General features: G+C 39.3%; 1 protein-coding gene across 4 annotated transcripts in view; it reads right to left on the bottom strand.

Moving 5' to 3' along the window:
* Nucleotides 1-25990, bottom strand: part of RHOBTB3 (Rho related BTB domain containing 3) — a 76519-nt gene that overhangs the window by 39280 nt on the left and 11249 nt on the right. For 3 of the 4 annotated variants that reach the window (XM_074328687.1, XM_074328686.1, XM_019727888.2), the window contains exons 4-9: nucleotides 23168-23322; nucleotides 20366-20477; nucleotides 17146-17511; nucleotides 10294-10406; nucleotides 7252-7372; nucleotides 2415-2588 (exon numbers count right to left, since the gene is read on the bottom strand). In XM_074328687.1, coding sequence (XP_074184788.1) covers nucleotides 2415-2588; nucleotides 7252-7372; nucleotides 10294-10406; nucleotides 17146-17511; nucleotides 20366-20477; nucleotides 23168-23322 — 1041 coding nt within the window. The remainder of the gene's footprint in view (nucleotides 1-2414; nucleotides 2589-7251; nucleotides 7373-10293; nucleotides 10407-17145; nucleotides 17512-20365; nucleotides 20478-23167; nucleotides 23323-25990) is intronic. The other variant, XM_019727889.2, reaches the window with a different exon arrangement.

Below are 25990 nucleotides of genomic sequence, written 5' to 3' on the forward strand. Positions count from 1 at the left end.
GCCTTGAAGGAGTAAGCATTCTAAACTATCACTCAATTTAAATAAGAATGAATGTAAGCCTTCACACTGAGAAGTGAATCTCTGTGTTGCTTCCCCCTCCACCCCCCACCATTCTCCAGAGAAAGAGATTCTACAATTGTCTTTAATAACCAACTCCAGAGCTAGGAGGTAATTCTTTCTGCCAGCTAAACTAAATCCTTGCAATTTTTCTTCTTCTGGCTTTAGTTTCAGCTTTGTTTTGTTTTAATTGTGGTAAAATAAACATAACATAAAATATATCATTAACCATTTTTTCCAGTTAAATAATTGACATACATCACTGTGTAAGTTTAAGGTGTATGGCTTGATGGTTTGATTTTTATATTGTGAAATTACCACAATAGATTTAGTTAACATCCATCATTTCATACAGATATGAGAAAAAGGAAAAAAATTTTTTATCCTTGTGATGAGAACTCTTAGGAGCTACTCTCTTAACTTTCCTATATACAGGAACAGCAGTGTTAACTATAGTCATCATTTGTACATTACATCCCTAGTACTTATTTATCTTGTAACTGGAAGTTTGTACCTTCTGACCACCTCCCTCCAATTCCCCCACCCCATCCTACCATCAACCATTTTTAAGTGTACAATTCAGTGGCATTAAGTACATTCACATTGTTGTAAAACCATCACCACCATCCATCTCCAGAACTTTTTCATAATTCCAAACAGAAACTCTGCGTCCATTAAACAGTAACTGCCCACATACCCCTCCTCCCAACTCCTGGAAATACCTAGGTTTGGGGTTTTTTTTTAAAAAAAACAACTTTCCCATAAGTCTGATTTTTCATGTAATTCTCTTTTTTATCCCTCCTTAGATTCCTAATATTCTTTTGTAGTTAGGAATCAAGAACGCTGTGCATGATAAATATTTAACATAATAAATAGATTACCTTTCTTTCTGTGATTTTCCCAATGCAAATATTCCAGTATCCAGCTTAACTTTTTGATTAAAATTTTGACTCATTTTCCCACACACCTTTTACCAATTTTTTAACTTGCTTTGTCATATAGTTATTATTGCTTTTTTTTCTAATTACCAAGATAAAACTTAAAAATCGAAGCACCAATTACTCTAGGAGAGGATGACTGAGAAACCAAATTTTCTTATTATTTCAAATCTGGTCAAATTCTTTATTTAATATACAGATTTGCCAGTATCAAAATAATCAAATAAACATTCTTATTTTGATGAGAATCAATGCTTTCATGTTTATTAAGCAAAAATGAAAAACCAGTCTGACAGTAATAACTGTAACTGGCTCTAAAATACACTAGCTAGTTGCAAGACCAAAACTAATTCAATTAAAAGGGAATTTCTATTTTGGCATTTCTAAAACCTTTGACTAGAGGGCTCCTGACTTGTTTAAAACTTAAGAGATTTCAATAACAAACATAGGCTACCTTCCAAATCTAAAAATCCAAGCAGCAATCCTGCAGGGAGGTATGGTCTGAAGTGTGTTTTCTTTTTTTATTTGTGAGGGTGACTGGCCAGTTTCTGTAATCAAAGTCTCAGGCGCCTGGACGAAGCCACAGGGCCTTCTTCTAGCTGTTTGTGGTGGGAGCCATCTGGTGGCCAAAGGGTGAAGATAATCAAAGGGGGGTACAGTGCCTGCATCCCCAAGGCTCCAAGGCCTGTTGAAAGGATTTTCCAATTTCTCCAAGGTGCCTCCAGCTAGTGAAAACCTGCAAGATCTGTTCCAACCTGCGGCTGCCACAGATGGTTGGTTCCTTGTCAGAGAGGATGGTTGGTTCCTAGGTCAGTGAATAGGGAAATAAACCCTACAGTCCACTGGGCATTCGACACATCTTAGGAAAACTGTTTGCAGAAGTTAGCTTTAGGAGAGTCTCCCTTTAGGAGAGGTCAGAAGAAGGCCTTAAAAAAACCCCACATCCTCTGGGCCCAAGAGATGACCAAGGAGGTCCCAGAATAATGCAAGTCCTAAAAGTGCCTTAGACAGAATTCAGAGCTATAAAAGCAGTTGTCGGGCCCCTTCTTCTTCTCCTGGAAGGAACAGTGCTCCAAGGAGCTCTCTGCTCCAATCTATAGAACTGGAGTAGCCAGCAGGTACCACAAGACACCTCCATTTCCAGGGTACCCACAGTGACCACCATGCTGGTGATGCTGGCTGCGGTATGTGAGCATCTGTCATAATCTGACGGCCCATAAGAGGTACCCAATCACTGTTCTTCCACTTGAATTGACTGAAAATTCATTGTTGTACCAACACCACCTCTGTCTGCTCAGCACATTCCATGAAGCCAACTCTGATACACGTAAGGACAGATTTTAGAGAAGGCAATTTATCAAAATGGGTGACAAGAAAAGAAAGACGTGTGAGATATTATCTCACATTGATACAGCTCACCTGGGCAACAAGAGTCTGTGTATAAGTATTCCAAGAATGACAAGAAAGTCTCTTTGGAAACGCCATAAACCGGAATCAGAACACTCTTTGCTTCCATGTAATTCCCATTAAACATGGCTGCCATCACTTCACAACGGGCCACCAGGATGGCCCTGTGCGCTGGCACCGTTGAACCTGCACGGTTCAAAAGGGAAACAAAGTTAAGTAAGATAAGCTTACAGTTTCTTCTAGCAATTTTCTTTCTAATTAGAGTGATACTGCATTAGGCACGTTAAGCTGAAATACGGAATCCAAATTTTGGGGTGATAATGAGCATTAATTCAGAGACTTTTTAGTTTTTAATTGAAAAGAGTTCAAAAGTCAACTTTGAAACCAACAATTTGCAAGTCAGGCAATTATTTGTTACTTAGTTTATATTTCCTGAAGCTAGAAACACTGAAATGAAATATTTTGCTTCATGTATTTATAACGCAACATCTATCGTTTTATTCTTTCCAATTGTCTTGTGATACCACCACCCAACACCCTGCCCGTGTGCCTCCCAAGAAACAACACCATTACCTTTCTTGGCCAACCCACAGAACAGTCCTGACCAGAAACAGGAAACTGTAGGAAATAAATAAACCATCCCTGGCTTAAGCAGTCCCTAGATCCCAGAAGGAATGTCAAGGGAATCTCTTGTGGAGCCAAGGGGAGCCTTTCAGATCTTATGAAACATTTAGAAAGGGACGGCCTAGTCCCCTGCTGTCTTCCAGCATACTACCTCCTTAGGGAATCTCTCTTCCCTAAATGAACTGTTTCTGCGTGAGTCAGAGCTACTTTACATTTTAAAGGCCCCTCAGCCCATACCTTTACTGAAGCTCATTAAACTAAACTGACTCTAGTAAAAGCTTGCTTCTCTAGCTACTCTGCCACTACACCAAGGCACTGCCCAGAAGGGGCACATGTCACCAGGGGCTCCTGGTTGGAGAAGCAGTTCTCACCACTCCCACCACCTTAGCAAACCATGAATCCACAACCAGCCTTCAGTTTAGTCTAGATCCGTTCAACTGGTTATTATCGAGCACCCATCATGTGTTAAGTGTCAAGTATTTAGATACAAAGATGAGAAGGAAAAGCTACCTGCTTAGTAGTCAAGCTTTCAGTTTGGTGGAAGACACCACAGACAGTGGGAGCATCAAAGCTGTCACCTTTCTGACAGTAACTCTACAAGCCAAACGACCCTACTCTGCCAAAATGTCTTCACCTATGAGTGCCTAAAATCTCATTTCACAGGGGCATATAGTTTTCTCTAAAATATTTACAATCATTGGATTCTTCACCCTCTTTAATTCCAAGCAAAACATCTTCTGGTTCAGAAAAGAATAAAAGAGTTCCATCTAAGCCCAGTGGCTTTTCCAAAGCCACTAACCCCTCAGGATTCAGAAGCAACTCCCAGCATCACCAGTTCTGAGCTCACTGCTCGGCAATGTGATTTGCTCAGGCACACCTCCCACAGGAGCAGGGAGAAAGGGCCGCACTACGCAGGTCATCACACAGCTGCTAAGAGACATCCTTGGGCGCGTGTGGGTTCCCCTCCCTGCCTCTCAGTGTTAGTGTCCACCTTCGGGACGACCAGTTTCCATACGCAGAGCATGCCAGATGTATTCGTATTCGCAATTAACAAAGAATTCAAACAGGTAATGCAATTTGACTTGGGATTTTTAAGGTTTTAAAATCTTAAATAGGATACCATGAAAAAAAGAAAAGGAAAATTAGAAGCACGGCTCAAACAAACCAGTAGATAACCTATTACGTGGGTTAAGCAGAGGAATTTTTAAGATTTGCCAATAATACCAAGCAAGTAGTAAATGGGGAAGGGACTTGATAAGTAACTTTGGAATTTTAACAAATTTTGCATTGATTATATGGGTACAAAATCAGCAATGAAACAGTACCTTAAATTAGTATTTTCAAGCCAATGTCAGCTTGGAAATTAGTTTGGAAAGCCATTATAGCTCCAGTTAAGAAAACATCAACTTGTTTCTCACCTTTTAAAACTACTGCTTTGGTGTTATAAATTGTTCTACTGTGGAACTGTAATACTGTCATATTTTTAAACACTGCATATAAACTGTATAAATATATAAACACTGTATGAAACATGCTGAATAAACATAATGCAGTGTTTATACACTAAACACTTCAGCTCTAAGATAGAGCTGAAGAATTACTCAGAGAGGAAAAAAGAAATCAATTTTCTAGTTAAAAGATAAACATGTTCCTTGAAAATGTCAAGGCCTAAAGTGTCTTTCCTTTGTAGTATCTAATTGCTGTTATAGTTTAAGAAACTGCTACGAAAAAGAGTCTGAAGAGTAAAACAAAATTTAAAAACCCACGTTTTCTAGTAATTTTGCATAGATTATCAAAGATCTTTGTTTTATTATATATACTAAAATAAGGACTGTATTTCTCATACCTTCTTCACCCTACTTGTCAAGTTTTAAAACAGGGACTTTTTTAGAAACAATTTTTTTTTATTCTGAGAATAGTAAACTTACCTAGTTCAAGAGAGAGTTAGAATATGTACTACTTAAGTAAACAGGGACAGAATGTAAAAGCATTTTTCAGGAGACGCAGATTCAAAGGTCACATGGAGACGCATATCTTTCTATATCAGGTCTAAATATTTACCAAGACTAGTTTTAGAACTGCTATAGTCACTTCTAAAAATCATTATCTAATGGAAAAAGACAGAAACCCAAACAACAAATTGGGGGTGGTAGTATGTTTTTAGATGACTATCTATTGCAGGGATAGTAAATAATGCCATGTCCCTTTCCAGCCAGTTGTTGATGACGGCCTGGAACATTTTAAAGAAGGATGTGCTGAGGCCCTGGGTTCAGTAGGACCCACTGCATCAGTCCACTGGTGTTAGCTGCCACTGCAGGGGGAAGGCAGAGGGTCTACCAGTCAGGACTCTCTATACACCTTCATACACACCATTTCAATCCCCGTGACAACTCTACCGGGTAGAAATTAGTATCCCCATTTTACAGGCAAGGAAACAAAGGATTAGAAATGTAAAGTCACACAGCCAAATCTATCCTATAGTAAAAATTCAAGCAAGCTCCTAACTAGGTCTTTCTCGTCCCTGTCACTACCACCTCATCAAGCTTAACACTAAAAAGGACCTTTTAAAATCTATATAGTTTATGATCTTCGCTTTGCAAATGAGGAGACTTACGGCCTGCCATGTGAAATAACTTGTCCACGGACACACACTGGTTGGAATGCAAAGCCAAACCTCGAGCTAGGGCTCTAGACAGAAGGCTCAGCCTCCTCTGAAGGAGATGGCACTGCTGCCTCCTCCACACTGCAAGCTGCCCTCCCACACTCTTCAGAAATTAGGTTGTCCCTTCTCCAGCTGATGGCAGAGAAACTGTCCCTGGACCCTGCACCTACCCATTCCTGCTTCTCCTTGCTCCCGACTGCCTGGGCGGCCTTGGTTTGGAGCTGGAGAAGCTACAAAGGGCACCACCGCAGCGGCTGATGGGATATCAGCACAGGCCTACAAACCAGCCCTTCTGGACCCAGCCTCTGCGTAGGTGGGAGCCTGAGCAAAAGGGTTCCTCGGTGGAATCATGGATGAAAAGCACGAAATTATGAGGAGAAAGGATTCTCCACATCGCTGCTTATGTCTTTTCCTATAACATATGTTCTCGTGTGTTGCATATTCCCTTTGAAAATCCTTTCAGTAGGTGACACTAACAATGTTTGATGTCAATGCCTCTTATGCGATTTATCACAGCTGTTAACGACTCCCATGCAAATAAGCAAATTGGGTCTTTTGTTCGATTTCTTTTTTCCAAATTGTTTTTTTTTTTTTAATGCATTTCAAGGTCACTCTAATTATCCCATTCTCAGGGTTCCAAGCTCACTGCAGACAGTGCTGACAGTAGCTTATCAGAAGGCACCCTGGAAAGTTTCCAAGTCACTGTTTGTCCTGGCAAGTGGCCAAAGTTAAACGTCAAACGAATCCTTCTGGGGGCAAATTGTAAAAAGTAAACGACTGTTAGCTGCCATACATTTCTACCATGAAAAAGAATGATATCTTCCTTTTAGAAATAGCTCACCTGCAGTTCTACATAATTATTTCTTTGGAAACTCCTTCTATCCTTCTTGCATAACTGAAGGTATCTGACATTCATTTTTTAAGATGACACTTTTAATCTACCAAAGCGACAAAATTATCCAAGTGAATAATCAATAACAGGCATTAAAACAGCTCATCTTTATTAACATCAAGCAGCATTACTTGCCCATGGAGAGAAAAAGCAGCTGTCAGTTGCTCTGCTGATGCCTCTCAGAGCTGGGAGAAGAAATGCAGCAATATCTACAGATGCCTGATGTAAGCCAGGCGTGATCCACACCCATGCTTAGTTCCTTTGGCGCAAATAAAAAGGAAGAGAGCTGAACAAAATAAGCTAGAGATAATATAATTTTAAGGGGACTGGTTTCAGATGACTCAAAAAGTAGGATCTTAAAGAAATACACCAACAAAAATACTTCATGGGGTGATATTACTGATCACCCCATTCCTTGCTGGTTGCTGAAAGTTAATGAAACATATGGTAAAGGGGAAAACAACAAGGAAAATACACATTTCTTTTCTTGTTTTAATAAAATACTTCATTTCCCAGGAAGATTTTGTTGACATTCAGACAATATTAATTCACATCCTGCAATAGAGAATAGTCATTCCTACACCCAAAATAGTCAAAGCTGAAATAGAAAGTTAGGTAGGTAAGAAAACAATAAAAATGAACAATGAACTTTGTAAAAAACTGATCCATACCTTGTATTTCGAAGACAACATCAGCAAGCATTGGTTTATTAAGGAAAAACTTGAGGGAAGTATTGTAAAACCACAGAGGTTTTCTGGCTTGATAGGTTTTGCAATTCCTTAGGCAATTAATCTGTGAGGAGAAACAAAAGTACAAGGGTAAGTGTTATACGAAAAGCTTGCGTCATATATATGGGCTGGCTAGTGAATTCGGAAAAGTGTGCTAAATGTCTAAAGAAATAACGATCACTTACTCTGTGGCATCTCTGATCACAGCTCTCACGGGAGCTTACCCTCAAGAACTACATCTGCTACCTGTCAGTGAGCAGCCCTGCACTGTGCCGCACTCAGCAGGGAATGAACCGGCTCAGTGACAGCTCAGGTCTATGGCCGAGAATCGGTGGGTCCTAAGTCCCCCGCCCAAGCTCTCTGTCACCTGGGAAACAGACAACAGCAGTCCAGCCTCATATGAATGCCTACGTTTACACACTCAACATGCTCATTTGTTCACTAATTAAGAAAGTATATACACAATTTAATTTGTAATTAAGGAAAAAAAATACCTGTTTTTCCCTTATCACACCATGTCCTACTGCTTACGAGATAGGTCACTATTAAAATACCCGAGAGTGATGAATTGGTTCATCTCCACCTAATCTACAAATCTGGGATTCTAAACATCCGTTCTACCCACAATAGGGACTGCTGGCATCACTAAAACGTTGTCTGGGTGTCTGATCTGGAGCGCCAGAGAACACCCTCCACGCCTACATCTACCTGCCCTCTCACCCCTTCCTGCTCTAGCAGAGTCTGCAGTAACAGTGCCTCCATGGGACCTAGTAGTCTCCAGCACTCCTCTGCTGCCAACTCACGATTTGGTGCTTTGTCTATCATTCCTGTCATCTTTCAGACATCCCAAGAGTTAAGGGTCAGCCCCTCTTCTCTCACCCTCCACCCATTCCCCCTGTTGAGTCTCGAAACATCAGCCCAGTCAGAACTCTGACCTTTGTTTGCCAAGCCGGGGAATACAGAAAGATTTATCCCTAAAAAATAATCAAACATACAACTTTAGCATTAAGAATAAATGTCACCTATTCCCGCACTCTGAATTAATCTACTAAGGTGGAAAGTTAAAATATTTGGTGAGAGGGGAAAAATATATATATCCTTCCTCGCAAGGAAGAAGAAAATAACTCCAGAATGCTATCCTTCATCAAGACAGAGAAGCAAAACAGGAAGATACAAATTCTGGTCCTATAAAGTACACTCTCAGACCCTACACACAATACACCTTAATACACACTGAAGAAATTGAGGGAGAGGATTCAGGGGACTATCACATATAAATAAGAATAACAGTCAAAAAACACCACAAAGAATTTGAGAGCTGGCAGGGATTTTAGAAGTCATCCAGTTTATTCCTCATTTTACAGAAAGCCCAGAGAAGACTTGCTCAAAGCCGCAGAGATAATTCGTGGCAGCACAATTTACATGTACATTTCCTGATTCCCAATTCAGTGTTACCTCCCCGCATCATATTCAGAGAATGACAGAGACCCTTACCCCAGAAATGCACAGGAAGAAAGCACAGAAGAACTCCTCTCCTCCCATACAAAGGAAGGAATTGAGTTCAATATCATGGACTTACATAGCCCTCAGCCTCCCCTTCATCAGCAAGAATTAATTTTATTCTCAGTTCTCAGAGGAATGATTGTGCGCAGATGCAAACCCACGGAAAGGCTCAAGCTTAGAACAAAAGGCAACACTTTTATCCTAACTATTCATATAAAGGTTATGCATTTGTATATCATGAATACTGTGTAGATATATATTATGTATGAATACACACACACACACGCACACACACCAGTATAAACAGATTCCGTTGCCAACTCTGCCTTGAATGTCAGGGCAGAAGTTTGGAGAGAACACATATGTACAGGACATACATTTTCACTGGTCCATAAACAAGTTAATCCAGAGAACTTTGACAAAAGAGAATGCAGGTTTATGTGAACATTCCTACAAAAGCCTTATTTACTTGAATTAAATTGCAAGAGAGCTGCCTGCCATACACCTGTGAAACTGGACAGTTTCTGTAGTAGGTGCTATTGAAACAAGAGAAGAAAGGTCTTGCTCCTTAATTCCATGTTTGGAAGTAATACTTCTTTAAAAAATAACGTTCATTTTTATAATTAGAGAATAGTTGGAAATCTTCATTAAAAGCTAAAATAACTTTATATTTTTGAAATATGAACTTAAAAATGTTGGCTTAGGTTGTAGAACTGACAAAGTCATCTGTATAAAAAAATTAGATGAATGAAATTTTTTCTTACATTTCATATAAACCTATATATAGTCTGTTGGCACTGAACATAACTTACCTTTTTATCTACTGTAGCCAATTTGTTTATCACAGAATCTGAAATAAGAATACACTAGCTAAATTGTGTACTGCAGTTATTTTAAAATGTAACAGATTTACTTTGAAAGCCCTCACAGATGCTGTACAATCTAAATGACTAGTGTTTTAACATGCACAAGTTTACGACCATACAAAAAAGTCTGAACCTGTATTACGGTAGGTGAAAAATAAACCCTTAACTGTTCACTTGGTCAGATTTCTCAGAACTCTTAAAAGAGGCACATGCAGATGCCATGCTCCTGAAAACTACATGGACTTAAATTTTGAGGAGAAAGCATCCCTGTCTGACAAGTGTATCTGTGACTGGACAAATTCAATGGTCCTTTAGTCCATATAGACTGCATATTCCTGGAGCGCCAGGGGAATGTTTTAGAGGATGGAATTCACAAGGAAACATTTTAAAGACATGGCTTACACAGATTTTAATTCTTACATGAATTAAACTCCGAGATAGTGAGAAATAATGTGGTTACGTTTAAAATAGTCAAAAGACAGAAAATATACTTAAGGAAACTATATTTGTATATTATTGGGTCTTCCCATGACTTCATATTATACTATTCATCATAGTATATCATTTATAATTCAGAGAAAGTCAAAGTAAGCCAACTAACAATAAACTAACTTACCTTTCCTGGTGTTTTTAAAATGCATTTAACTTTCTCAATTACATTTGAAACATCCCCAGAATCTTTCAACTTCTTCCTGATATCTTCTTCCAATTCTTCCCACTGGAAAGCACCTGTAAACAAATTAATATATATTGGACTTTTCCATTAAAGCAGGAAGAAAAATAAATCTCTTATTAGATATCAATGTTCCCTCTGTTTTAGTATCCTAATTTTTCTTTACCAAATATATATCTTTGTAATTACACTAAAACATTTAAACAGCTCTCACATTTAAAAAAACAAAACTTGTTTGCCTTCCCCTAAATTATTCCAAACCTGAAGTCTTCCTCCTTAGCCAGCTGCCACCTCTCTGCAGTAGGTGGTCAGCTAGTGACACCAGCATTGGTCAGAATATGAGTTCGCATCACAAGTAGTCCAATACCCACATTATTTACTTACTCCGGGGAAGGCAGATGTGGTCTTTTCTAAGGTTGAATCAAATCGTACTAAGCATGGAGAGCAGTGACTACTGTCAGGTAGAGGAACAGGCCGTCGGGACAGAATGCATTCAGAAGGTCTCTGTATTGTCAGGGGATATGTGCCACAGCCACCTCTACAGAACCAACCTGAGGAAGGGAGCTCGATAATTTCCTGATGAGCTGCATGACCATGGCACTGGAGCAAAATCACCCTACCTGGCCCCTGCCACCCCATATCTTCATCCCAACCCACTTCCAAGCTCTCTTCCTAGGCTCACTTCACTTCTGTCTCACACTCTGTCAGCCCCTTCTCCTCTGGTCTCACGAGTTCCTATTCTATGGTCAGCAAACGTTTCCCTTTTCCTCAAGCACTCATCTCATTTGGCCTACAGCAGCCTCCCGATTCCCTAGTGGCTGTTTTCTTATCAAATCTGTCTTATTACTCAATGCTGATAAATTTCCAAAAGTACAATTCTGATCATGATATTCTGAGATTGCCCCCATTCATCCCATGGTTTTCAGAAAGTTCTAACTCCTAAAAATATAATTCAAAAAGGTATAATGTGGGTAGGCAGAGTTGAGAGACCGGGTTCTAGTTCCATCTCTGCCATTAATTACTGGTTTAACTTTAAGCAAGTCACTTCACCTCTCTGGGTAACTTGGGGTCCTTTTCTATCTGCTCTCAATCTCTCTCTTCTGATGTGTCCCTTCATGTATCCAGAATTTGTTAGATGCCTTCACGGATATTGGGCCGTGGAGAGGGCACATAATAAACATGTACTGAACCAATGAGATCAGGCAATTGCAGCCAGTCTGTACTAACAAGGTCCAAAGCTAATCTGAAGAGTCAGATTGACAGTTCAGCAGCTCTCAGATCTCATGACAGTGGAGCCCTGCAGCTCTGGGCACTCTTGCTTATCTTTAACCTTTTCCCCAGACCTTCATGATAACTACAGTGCATCCTGGAAGGATGAGGAGGAAGAAGGAAAGCCCTGATTTGAGGCGTTTGCTATTTCTACAGCATAAGGACTCCCACCAGGGCCAAATTCAAGCTACCGATAAGACATCGCAGAACACGGACTTGGGAATAAACACCATCAGTTCTCATGAGCTGGTGCCAGCTGGTTCCAGCGCACCACAATTCTCCCCACCTTTGATCGCTCTTTTTCTGACCCTACTGTTAGCTCCCCTTCTACCTGAAATTCCCAAATGTATGTAGTCTATAGTTTTTGTTTACCTCTTCCAGCACTAATGATTTTTAACTTTAGGGTCACATACTCTTTTCACAATCTGGTAAATTCTTTGGGCTGTCTCTCCAGAACACTTCACATGCAGACACGGACATTAAAGTCTACACAAAACTATCAGGAGTAGAAGAACCCTTTAGAAGCCAAGGGACACCAAATCAAGAAAATTTACTCTATGCCAGTGATTCTCAACTGTGGCTGTCCATTACATTTACCTGGAAATCTTTTATAAAATACCATCAGAGGTGGTCTCATCTTCAGACCAACTGAATTAGAATTTCTGGTGCTGGGCCCCAGGTATCAAATTTAATAGCCTCCTAGGTTATTCCAATGTGTACTGAGTGCTGATGACCACTCCTCTTCCCTTAGACATTTCATCCATTGTCAAAACCCAGGGTTAGTGTTATGTAGCAAACAGTAGGTTTAGGTATTTTTAATTGTCTACTTTCACACATGTTAAAGGAAAGCACAGACATTGTCTTTTAAAAGTAAATTACATTAACTAAAGAACACCTATATAGTATCTCCACTCAGAAGATTACTTGAAAGAAAGCAAGCATCAATAAATATATGGGATTAGAAGCAGGTAAATCCCTACAGGCCACTGATCTGTTTGAGGACAGAGAAAGATCCAACAACTAAAAATGAAAGTAAGACTAGTTCCTAAGGGCACTCCAAAGATAGATTGTTTGGGCTGTTTGCATAATTAGAAATGCTAATCAAATCACCTTTAACACCTTTAGATCCTAATAAGACACTAACCCTTAGACTGGGATTTCCTTTTTTTCTTTTTTTTTATTGTGCTAGGAACATTTAATACGCACACTATCCTCTTAACAAAATTTTAAGTGTTCACACAGTACTGTTAATAATAGGCATGCTGTATGTACAGCAGACCTCTAGAACTTATTCGTCTTGCGTTAACTGACTGGGATTTTCTTCATTTCTCTGAGCATTTATTTACTTTCTAGGCTGTTAGAGAAGATGGTAAACTCATGTGTCCTAAACTAAGTTTTTATGCAGTGCAGAAAAGAGCATGCCACAGAATAATTACAGAGCTAGAGAATACTATGTTTCCCGAAAATAAGACCTAGCTGGACCATCAGCTCTAAATGAGTCTTTTGGAGCAAAAATTAATATAAGACCCAGTATTATATTATATTATTATATTATGTATATTATACTACATTATACCCGGTATTATATTATATTATACCCGGTCTTATATTAGCTTTTGCTCCAAAAGGCGCATTAGAGCTGATGGTCCGGCTAGGTCTTATTTTCGGGGAAACACAGTATGCAAACTGCTTTACCCTGGCCGCATTTCAATGAGTGGTGTGAAATTCTAAGGGCCATCTGTGGCAGGAAGAGCTCAAAGCTAAATTCTTGAGGTTTTTACAAATATTTCAATTCCTAACCATCTGAGATCCTGTGACTCAGGAATTTGCAAGCACAGAGACTGTATGGAGTAGTGTAAGAATGTTACAATTGTATGCCATTTAAGGGTTACTCCAGGAAGACCAGGAAACAGCTACCTCACTTTTCAGATTACTCCTTATTTAGCGTTAGTCATTAAGTATTTACATATCATGCAGTGTTACCTGTTATCCAGTGAAAAATTAACATATACAAAACAGACATATTTTCACAGGGTCTACTCAGAAATTTGAATAGGAAAATAAACTGAAACCTTATATATAGGTATAACGTGTGAACCAGCCTACTAAACAGGCCCTTCCTAAATACAAGACCCAATTGTCCTGTACACAAAATTTCAATTTCCTGAAGATAAAAAAAAAAAAAAGAGTATGTTATTTAAATAAAATTAAGATATTCTTTGTAATTTGGTTCTTTTTTTTTAAAGGCAGGAGCTAGGTTACTATGGTTTTTCAGCCCATGTTCGCTCAGGGCACGTATTCCTGTGTGTCCCATGTCTTGGAGTTCTGCCTCTGCTTTCCCAACCCAGCTGATGAGAGCACAAACAGCCCCTGTCCTGACAGTCCTCTCACATAAACTGTGGGTAGGCCAGGGCTTCTGGGAGGAAACATTACATAACTGAGTCTTCAAACCTGTGCCCTGTTCAGAAGTTTTCAAATGTTCAACAACAAGGGAAAAAAAAAAAAAAGCCCACAAGCCTGGCCTCTTTACTGACGTCTCTCAGAAAAAAAATGTAGGTTTAACATATTTTGTTTGATTTGATAAAAAATATTTTTAAAAAGGCAGTAACCAATTTACAAACAAAGACTAAAGGGTAAAACAACACATCAATCAATGTTTTGACATTTGAGAGTGGGGATCTGGCTGATTTGTCTCTTAATAGATTTTCTGTATTTTTTAAAATAATCTTTACTGTGCAAATACAGCTTTAGCATCTTTTAAAACATAACTTACACATAACATAACTTTTGCTTGAGTCTGAAGTTATACTCTGTAAATAATTAAAGAAAAATTCGTAGGTGCCTACTGAAGCATTTATGTTTCCTTCTCCTCAATGAGCATCAGGGTCTCCCTGCTCAATGGCCTGTGGCCCTGCTCATACCTGACACCACCTCTTGCTGGGCCATGACATACAAGGAGAGATCAGTGTCAGATGAAGAAGCCTGAGCCGTGGCCGGCCAAGGGCTTGCATGTCAGCAAGCTCTCCTTGCCATCATGCCCCGCCACCCTCTAATCGCTATTCTGAGGCTCACTTAGTTTACACCCAACCTCTGAGCATCCACTTTCGCCTTCTGGCGGAGGGTACAACAGGGCACTGAAAGCCCGAGCACCAAACAGTAGCTCTGCATCGGCCAGCGGCGCAGCTGACTTCTTGACTTTGTGCGTAAGACTGAGAACTGGGTTCCTCTCCTGGGCTTATGGCTGGTACCCAGTTCTTCCAAGAGCAGGTGTTGCCAACTGCTGGTTCAGAGCACCAGCACTGCCTGGGAGACTATTGGAAATGCAGAATCTCATGCCCCACCCTGGGCCTCCTGAATCGTGAGCAAGATCCCCAGGGGACTTAGATGCATTTTAAGGTCTGAAAAGCACGGGCCCAGATGATGGACGAACTGCAACACTGACCACCTGGTGTCAGAATGTTGGCCTTCCTGATTCCTGAGGTTGATCGCAAGGGAACGGGGGCCTCCTACATGGACTCCTGTCTTGTCTGCTCTGTTCACTCCTGCCATCACCAGAGACGAGTTTTCAAAGCCCCAGTCTGATCATGCTTAAAATTCCACAACAGCTTGTCAGAATGGCAGGAGCAGGTCCCACCAGGCTTGCAGCGTCATCTCCTTCCAGCCATCACCTCGCACTCTATGCTCCGGCCACGGGGAACTACCTGTGGCTCCCCAATACAGCAGGTACCAAACATTACATTTTCATGAATGCAAATTTCCCAATATTTAATTTCTTTCAAATGGTATTGGAGTAAACATATAAAAAAACTGATAATAGGTAATTGACTTTGGGGAAGGACCCTGGAGGATGAGGACTTTTTCTTTTCTTTTTCCCTTTTTTTCCATCTACATGTATGAATTTTGCAATTTAAAAATCACTTCCTAGGAGAAAGACAAGTAGGTCTGTAACTGGAGAGACACCCAGCAATTTTACTGCTACTGTATTAAAGAGGATCTAACTGACCTCAAAGTGTTCACGTGCCTTTGAAAGTGTTCAATGGATGTTGTGGGAAACTTGTTGAGTAATTCACAATTTCAACAGTAAAGTCATTGAAAAGAAAAGCCAACCACTTCCTTCGCAGTGCTCTAAACATATCATTAAAGTCGTTTTTTTTTTCTTTTAACATGTAAACATTTTGGCTTTTCACAATTAGTCTCACATTCTGACCTGTGAGATTCTAGGTTTAAATACAACAAACTGCAGGACTACATGAAATCGGTAGCATGGTTTATTCATATGATGATTCCCAGCTACTTGTCTACTCATTAATTCAACAGACACTAATGGAGGTGTTGAGGGCACTGAGCTGGTGCGTCCTGAGAAGTGGTTATTCCCGCCTTTTTCCAAGCCAACATTCACTGAACAATGGGCTTCACACCTACCACTACATTCTACTCCTATATATATTTTTTAACCCACTTAAATATGCATGCTGTAACTGTATTTTCACAACCATTCATTTTTAACTTACAGAATTATATAACCACAACCCAGATGAAAAAAGGAAAATCCTATTTTTAGCATCAGTCATTTTAACTGAAGGTTATCCAAAACTCTTACCTATAGGAAATGATACGACTTTTCTTTATTTGCAAAACCTTTATAAACTTATCTGCCCCCAATTCTGAAGTCTAAAAATAGATTATACATGTTTCTCCAGACACATTCCACAAAGAAGTGACCTTAACGTAGTATTTTGTCAGTACATGATTCCAAGTGGAAAAAGAAAATTAAAAAAGAAAGAAGTTCTTAGAAACTGTATATTTAGATGCTTACTTTAAAAACTATTTTACATTGATTTTTTTTTCGTTCATATATGGGATACTTAGATGTGAGACCTTCAATTCATTTGCTAAAGTGACTCAGATGAGACTTCTATTCTTTAAAAAATGGTTGCTCCTGAATTTTTAAAAGGACAAGGAGAAAAATAATAGATAAGCTGAATCATAAAAAGATAAGAGCACAGTAAGAACAAAAAGTTAAATCTAAAATAGTCATAGCCAAAGTTGATCAGATCTCAGCCTAAACTACCTTTAGGTACTGTTTCCAGTTCCTAAATTGAATGCAATGACCCTGCTAATTTCGCTCTTCAATTCCTTCCAAAATCTAAATGTCAAACAGAAAAGTGAATATATAGATAGGTTTTAAGATATAGGCACTTATTTTCATATACACCTGGGCAATTTTATTTCTTTCAAGGTAAACTGCATAATAAGTTCTTTGTATTTTCACATTTTGGGTATTTCTTCCTCAATAGCAAATGAGATTATTGTCTTTACAAGTTGATTTAAAACCAAGGCAAGTAAATTTGTAAAGACAGAAAGCTTGGACCAAATTCCTGTACACAAAGCAAATACTATTTCATGTGTAATCTTCACGTCAGATGATAGGAAGATCAACGTACAACTAACCAATACACCTAGGACCACAGGCATACCTCATTTCAAAAGCTTAAGAGAATGTACCAGAACCATTTGACAAGATACCTGAATAAATGAAGCGCAGAATGTCCGATAAACATGAACAGAAGAGGACATCTTTAACGACGACTCGTAATGGTGGGTTGCCTGGAGAATCCTGGCTAGCACCTGGAAACGCAGTATCTCTGTTTATAGCAAAGAGATCCTGGGTAGTTCGGATGATACTGGAATCCTGAATGTCAGCAGGGCTCTTCACATTGAAAAGCAGCATGAAAACATGGCTTACGGCGCAGAGCACAATCTTGTGGGCCTCTACCACCTCCTTTAAATCTGGGTTGTAAAATACCACGTCCACACACTGGCAGCAAAACAGCAAGTTATTTAAGTCAGAGTTATAATGCGATGCTTCAGCCTTTAAGACGGGCATTTTTTCTGTTTCAAAAAAAAAAGAAAAGAAAACTACTCTTTAGGTCTATAGACCCAATCGTTTCAGGTTCACATTAATACAACAAAACAGTATTTTTTAATGCTATTAGGGTAAGTCATATGAAATTGCCAATATTTGGCCATTTTTGACCTACAAAAACAGCAATTTTATACAGTTTAACTTAATTAAAAACACATGTAAACAAAACATATATAAACTAATTATCCAGGAATTACAGGGTTTCATAACACAGACACACAGAAATGCTGTATTTATTTTTTATAGTGTAAATGAAAAACCTACTAATGTCCTGATGAGCAATAAAATAACATTTCTCATTATTTCTATGTCCCCAAATAAAACAGTCCTCCGAATACTGAAGTTTAGCACGTTGATAGTCATCGTTCTTTACTGTGATCTGATCAAAAAATTCGAACAAATCATTGAGTAAGTTCTGAAGAACCCAACCTCACATCTGAAGCTCTTTTCCTACTGGGGCTGGAAGTGGAGGTGGAGGGATCAACTGTTAAAAACTGCCGCTTTTCAAAGCCAGGCCTCAGCATCTTGAACGCTATTGTTTGAAACCATCTTGACCATTTTATTTTGATCCTAAAATTTATATATTTTTCCTCCTAGTAAAATAATATGCTTTCCCAGAACCAGCTTCTTCTCCCCAGCCCACTTCTAGGCTCCTTAATTTCCATAAGAAGATGCAACCTTCAATTTCCTAGTTCGATCAGTAACAAGATAGACTAGCCGTCAACCAAATCAGAATATCCACACAGCGAACCACCTTCTAGGCCCTCGTCAGAGACCCTAATTATAAAACGTCTGCTGTCTAACTTTTATCCAAAGCTGAGCTGAGGAAAACGTTATCTGTGAAGGGTTGCTTACAGGATATGCAATCACCTAAATCAATGAAATGCGAACTTCTTCAGCAATGAAAATTCTTTATTCTAAAGCAAAAACTCCATTGTATAAAATGAACAATAACAAGGTAATTTGGGAGCCAGGCTTTTTCTGCACTGAGCCCCACCCGTCATCCTTTCCACTGCCTGCGGCACCTTCACAGATACTGACAGGCTGAGAACAGTCTAAAAGCCATGTGCCCAAGAGCCCAGGATCTGTGCTTAGGACAAGTCAGACCCAGAATGAATGTACACCCAAACCTGGCCTCCTGGGTGATGTTCAGTGCGATACCCACAGCTCTCCTAACAGAAAAGTACAGGAAACAGCCCTGTGAACGTTGAGACTGCATTTGCAGATGGGACACTTTCAAATTTGTGGATGGGACACCTGGTACCCCCAAATGAACACCCGCAGAGAAACTTCTTTTAGTGCTAAATGACATGAAATGCTGTTTTCTCTGAGGAACTGGTATGTTTTCTCTTCTTGATTAATAAAAACTAAGAAATGATCTATCTGCTTTATTTGTTTGGCTGCTCCCCACCTACCTTTTCATCCAGCAAGTGTTTAAGACCCCAGTGCTTGCTACGTAACACACCATGTTTCCCCTTTAACTCTGTACCCCAGGACGGCCAGAGCCAAGTGGGTGTCATTTATGGTCTATATATCTGCTTTTTTTAAAACCTGGAATTGACCTCTCATACTAATTTATATTTTCCTGATTTTAAGTTTACATTCATTCATTCATTCATCAAATACTTATCAAGTATCTACTTTTTAAAGCAATATCCATAACAAATTGATCTGAATAGAGTACTACTCTATTACTATAATTTTGTACAAAATTTTTTTGCCATATATCTAGATACACTCTCTCTCTCTCTCTCTCTCTCTCTCTCTCTCTCTCTCTCGCACTGCTGACCCATTTAAAAGTTGTAATCATCAGGACATTTTGGCTCTAAATACTTTCATATTCATCTCCTAAGAATAAGGATATTCTTCTATTAACCACAATAGCACTATCATACATAAAAAATTAACGATAATTCCATAATGTCATCTAATTTTCAGTCCATATTAACATTTTACTCAGTGGTCCCAAGAACGTCTTTTAGATGCTTTTATTGAACCAGTATCCAATCAGAGTTCGTGCATTGCATTTGGTTGTTATTTGCTCATTAGACCACAATCTAGAACAGCTCTCCACAAGACACACTATTGTAAGAATCTATAGGTTGAAGTCTTTAAGACAGTAGTCCTCCACCTCAGGGATGATATAGATGCCTGATCACCTGAAGCTGAAGCTGAACAATAATGAATGTCAACTACAAGTTTTTATATGTGTGTGTGTGTGTGTGTGTGTGTGTGTGTGTGTGTGTGTGTGTGGTTACAAGAAACAGAGTACAGCATTAGGAATAGAGACAGTGGAAATGGCTGTGTGCGATGTCAGAGGGGTAGTAGATGGGGGGAGGGGGGTTGTCACTGTGGGAGGGATATAAATGATAAATGTCTAACTATTACATTGTTTTGTGCACCTGAAACCAATAAAAAAAAGTTAAAATAAATAAATAGCTATAGTAATTAAAACAAAAATTTGTAACTATGCATGGTGATGGATGGTAACTAGACTTACTTTGGTGATCATTTGTAGTGTACACAAATATTGAATTATTCTTTTGTACACCTGAAACTAATCTAATACTATATGTCAATTATACCTCAAAAAAAAAAAAAAGACAGTAGTCCTGAAAATGTGGTTCAAGTATCACCCGCTTTGGAATTACCTGGGAAGCTTCTTTAAAAAGCAGATTACAGGCTCCATCACAGATTTACTGAATCAGGAGGCCAGGTGAGTTCTAAGCATACTCAAATATGAGAACAATTGCTCTAAGACTTGTGAAATGATCTATAATAAATATCAACTGAATGTCTAGACAGTGGCTAATAACGCACCTGGTTGTTCAAGCTGAGGTGGTCGAATTCCATGAAACGAGTTGCTCATTTTCCTTTTCTTCATTTTTTCACTTGTCTTCTGATTTAAGGCTTGAATCATAAAATACTCCAACTAAAACATGAATCAAATTTTAGTGAAAGCACCAACAAAATTCTGTATCTGACATGATTATTTGTACCCCAAACCACATTTGCCAAATGTTTTCAACGCCAGTACCATCTACATGCAAACACTCTTAAACAATTTTTTTCATTTAAGAAACTGTATCAAGTAGAACAGATTGTGCCTTGTCTAGACATAAATAAACTATCCATTCAAGAAGGATCCGTTTATTCTCTTGAATCATCAAGAAAGCCAAGCAATACAACTGTGTGACTGTCAATAACCGTCTCGTGGGAAGCCACAGCAGTTAATATTAGAGAAAGTCAAAGAAGGAGCAGATCTGCTTCTATGTCACATATGCTCATATCAACTAGGGAAGTTCACATTGCTCCTTTTTTTCCTGAACAAATTACTCTGAAAGGCACCTTTAATTTATAAATTGAAAAAATCTTAACCATGTGTTAAGCTGAGGCTGTGCTTTATTGCACTGTGAGGCCTGGGGCAAAAGTACAAATGGAGGTTCAGGTCCCACCTACCAAAATATTTAAACCATATACATCAAGAACACAACTGTTCTGTAAAAGATATTCTACCTGCCTGCTTTGACAAATACATCATCACAAAAGCCTGGAAGGCCAGGCTCGGATTTAAATTCTCAGACTCCCCAGATGTCCATGCAGTACAGGGAGAGCTGGACCCTAACTCCTGGGCACCAAGATTGCCCCTTCTCTCCTCACCCCTCAGTCACCTTTTGGGTCTATGGGTGCATACCCCAGCAATGTGGTCCACCTTCAGGAGGACGGAGCCAGAAAAGAGGCCTGCACAAGGGCCAGACTCAGGGCCAGCTACTCAGAGAATTCTCAGGGCCTGGGTTTTGGAGCATGGTCACGGCATTGTTCGATATAACTCTGTTCTGTGCTGATGGAAATGTTCTGTAGTATCTGTGCTAATCAATACCCCAATCATATGTAGCTATTGAAATGTGTGCCCGAAATGGGGCTAATGCCCCTGAGGAACTGAACTTTTTATTTAATTTAAATATAAATAGTTAGTGGCTACAGGTCTAGACGGGGCTACCAGCTCTAGTGGGCACCTCCCCTTGGCTCCATCATCTTGTGCTCTGTGGAGAGGGATGCAACTAGAGGAGGTACAGACAGAGCTCTCTAAAGCTCGAGGGCACATGTCTCCCTGGTCCAGTCTGAAGGTAATACTGCACAGCTGTTCATCCCTGACTCTTCAACACAAGATTTGAAATGCTCCTTTCACTCTGACATTATCTCTCCATTCATATTTTTGCAAACACTATTATTTCTAACACTCAAGATTTCAGGTGTACTTTACTTTTCAAGAGTCTAAAAAGAGAGCACTCTGATTTTATTTCCATATTCTCATAAAGTCTTGAGTGAAGGAAAAAAGAAATCGCCATGTTTTCTCCCACTCTTGACCACCTCTGCAATCCTCATGATGCTTCGACCCCTATCTGCAACGCTAGTGTTAGGAGCAAAGAGAAACAAAGAGGTGAAAGAGAGAACAGAAAGTGGTAGTTAGGAGGTTGGAAGAGTGATCCTGAGTATTTCAGGTGCAGGAACCTGAATGGGGAACAGGCGTAAGGACCCCCAAGGAACCAGCCCCTTCTTCTCCAACAAAGGAAACTAACCTATCTTCCCCTCCTCCCAACTTCCTAGGCATTTCAGATAAATGTTAAGAGTCTTAAACTAAATTAAGATTCCTTTTTTAAACCACTACAATATAATCTGCTTGACAGGAAAAGTTAGGTTTCACCCCTCTCTATCTTTCTACCCACTGCTTATCAATATAAATAAGACAAAAGCTTCTCAGTCATTGATGATAGCAATATTGGGAGTATATCTCCCTAATTTTATCTTTCTTTCTTATTTGGAGTTTAGTAACTCCAGAACAAATGAAATTTCTATAGTCATCTGTAGAAACCTCAACATTTCAACACGAATCTATACAATGAATGTTCTGGCATATTGGAAAGGGTACTTGATGAAGAGCTGGGGAACTGATGGAGAAGTCCAAAGCGCTTCTGCTTAATGTGGTCTTTACTTGGTTTAAACCTAATGATGTTTACGAGACATGTCTGTTGAAAGGAGTCACTTGTTAGAGGGTTGGAAAGACAGCGCTAAGAGGGGCCTCAAAATGCCTGCAGAACCCAATAAATGCCACTGTGACAGAGCAACAAACCCCGGCTGCCCACATATCCAACAAGAAGCTATTTGTGTCAGTAGTTCCGCTGGGTATTTCTGAGCTACACCAAGGGCAGAAATACATGAAATCTTGCTGAAACACACATAGAGGAAGAATAACGATTCTTTTCAAGTGGTAGATAGAAATGAAGAAGCAGTTTCAGGGCCCCTCGTTCAGGCTGCCGCGCTCACTGAGTTGCTTGAAGATTCCCATTAGAACGGACATCATGGGTTTGTGTAAGTTAAGTATGCTCTAATAAGGGGAAAATTCCAAAATACCACACTAGACAACAGAAAATGTTTCATATATAGAGAAAAATAAAATCCTTATTTTATTCTAACAGAAATTTTTTTTCTACGTACTCTCATGTTATTTCTCAAGGTTAAAACTAATCATGCTTTTAAAACCAAAGTTCCAATTGCGGTTCTGGAAAAGAGCTAAAGAGCCAACCTGACAAATGACTTTATGTAACAGTAACGGCCACTCACCACTCCTCCGAAATATTTTCCGATGTAGAAGTCATCGAGGCTGTGTAGTTCCAGATAGGTAGCGCCTAGCTCTTTAGCAAGCTGGATCCCCTCCGTCGTACTGACGCAGCTCCCTCTGTCTGAGGTGCAGAGTGGGCATGTGCAAGGCAATTCTTCTGAGAAAATGAATGTGAACAACAAAAGCTTTGAATGTGAACAGGAAAAAAAAATACAGAGACCATCTGAACATTAAACAACAAATTAAGAGCTTATACCTGAAACCACAGTTCAAGGGCATTTAATAAATTCGTGATCCACTAGAATGAAAGTATCCATGATAATCGAAAGGTCCCTAAAATAAACAAGCTTTAACTGCAATAAATAAATAAACAGTATTTTATAAAATAGAAGAATTTAAAAGTAGGTGAATGGATATTACCAAGGCAATTATATTAATTAGACCAACGAGTCAGTAATGGCAAGTCTGCTTCCTTGGACACAAACTTGGCACCCCAAGTATCAATACAAATTTAACAACTTGATTGCCCGTAGAAACCATAGAAAACAGCGGGTGGAAACTTCTATTGTTTTATAATAAAGTTTAAATATATTCACCAAGTTTTATTAGACCTTTATACTTTTAATAAAATCCTCAATTTGACCTGAATCTTCAAGGCTGCAAAACTGCCACTCTCTTTGTGGATTTCATGTAAAATATGTTTTTATTAATCCAGACATTTTAATTATTAGCCTCTAAAGCATTCACCTGCAGAGACCAAATGCAATCACTCTAGCTTTTTCTTCAAGAGTGAAAAATAAAAATAAAAAACTAAAGGAATAAAATGTATTTACTCAAAATGTGAACTGTCCCAAGATTCATGGTTGTACCGTGCACCAATCGATGACTGGGAAGGTGGCAGATCAACCCATCTACAAGGACACTCGTTAACGAGGCTAAAACAACATACTTGTATGTTCAATCAACTCTGTATTTGTTAGCTAGCTTCATTTTGTTTCATGCCAAAATATCAGATATGCCATTGTTCAAAGATAGCCAAGTCAAAAGGAGGTAAATCCATTTTTAGAAATGCACGTTGTCGTAGGCTGGCTTCCCTGGGAAGCAGACTCTGAGATAGGGACTGGTGTGCAGAAGGTTTGTTGAGTGACCTTGGGAACAACTACTTTGCAACACTGAGGGAAGTGGGACTGGGCCGAGGAAAACTCTGAAATGTAATATGGTTGCAACAGAGAACTCAGCTGATCCTACAGGGGGCTCTGGAGCTTAGATGGCCCTGAGAGTGATACATCATTTAGGGAAAGGCAGCTGGGCCTTCGTATTCTTCCTAGTCCACCAGTAATTAGAGAACTGCCCCTGCGGTGGGGGGCTAACCTTGAGCAAGCAGCTTCTATCTGCAGAGGGTAATGCCTGGAAAGGGACTCAGTTGTGTGACACCAGCAGCCACGTAAGTGAGGGAGTACACTGGTCCCAAAAGGGCATTTGGGCAACTCCCCACAGCACACCCGTACGCAACACATTTGCTACCAATCAACTGCATATGGATGGAGCACATATGAGTTCATATAGGGTGTATATCAAGGCTATTTAGTACATACTATATCCATAAATGTGTGTGCACAATACAGGACTTAGATCACTGAAAGCATTTTAGAGCTCAGAAACCACATATGTATTCACATCCTTGTTTTATAGAGGAGGAAACTGAGGCTCAGAGAGGTTAAGTGACTTGTCCAAGTCTCCCTGTGTGTTAGACATGGAGAAACAATAATAAAATTGTTACTTGCTCCACCTGATAAAAGGACATCAAAAAGCAAAATAAAAATTTAGTTTGAGTAAGGAATTACTGATTCCAAACATACAGTGATTTAAAAATTAAGCTTGGCTTTTCCAAATTATGCCACCGATTCTAATCTGAGCTTTTACATTTATTTTTTCTAATATCATTTTAGGTTTGGAGCAAATAAAGTTTTCATACAGAATTCAGCCTATTTTGAAAAATGACACATGGTATTTCACATTCTTTACAAAGCCTTCATAAACAGTGCCTGTGACTTTCTGAAGACAGAGGGCTTCTTATGTCCACAAAGCTCTCCTTATGTGGATGGAAAGGAGTGAGTAGGCAGGTCATCTTATTAAACTTTATTTCTACACAAAAATAAAGCCAAGTCAGTAGCATTTCGAGTGAACAATGAAGTGAACACAATGGAAAATAATCTTTAACAAATTATCTTGATTTGAGGGAAAATACAACCATATCAGGTTTAATCCAGCTGAGTGGGTTTTCCATTGTGAGTAGACAGAAGAATCTTACTGACACACATGCCTAGAAAGTTCCTCCTTACATCCAATCTTTATTTCGCCTCTGTGTCACAGAAGGCATTTCTTTTTGTTTACATACACCCAAAAGGAAAAATGCCTAGTCATGATGTGTTGGACGGGCGAAGCAACAAAACACTTATGGATTAGATAAACCTTCACCGAGCACTTCATCAGGATCAGAGGACCCAAAATAATTTTAAACCATAGTGCCTTCTTTAGGAGCTCACTCTTGTGAGCCTACCTCAGGGTCACAGGGACCCTGTGAATCAGAGTATTATGCTTCTAGTTAACACTGTAGTTCGTTGTTGTTTTTTCTTATATGTTGTCTTTTAAGGTATCATCACAAAATGTCTATTATTTTAAAGCAAACACAATGTAACTCTGGAATTCAGATGAATGGCATCTCTTTCAAAGCAGTGGCTTTGAGAACCTGTAGGGTGATCCTTACAATGTTGCCAATGCTTGAAACTTTCAGAAATCCTTTTAGGAATACTAGCCTAGCAACT

Source organism: Rhinolophus sinicus, linkage group LG03 (assembly GCF_036562045.2).
Source record: "Rhinolophus sinicus isolate RSC01 linkage group LG03, ASM3656204v1, whole genome shotgun sequence".
In the NCBI taxonomy this organism is placed as follows: domain Eukaryota; kingdom Metazoa; phylum Chordata; class Mammalia; order Chiroptera; family Rhinolophidae; genus Rhinolophus; species Rhinolophus sinicus.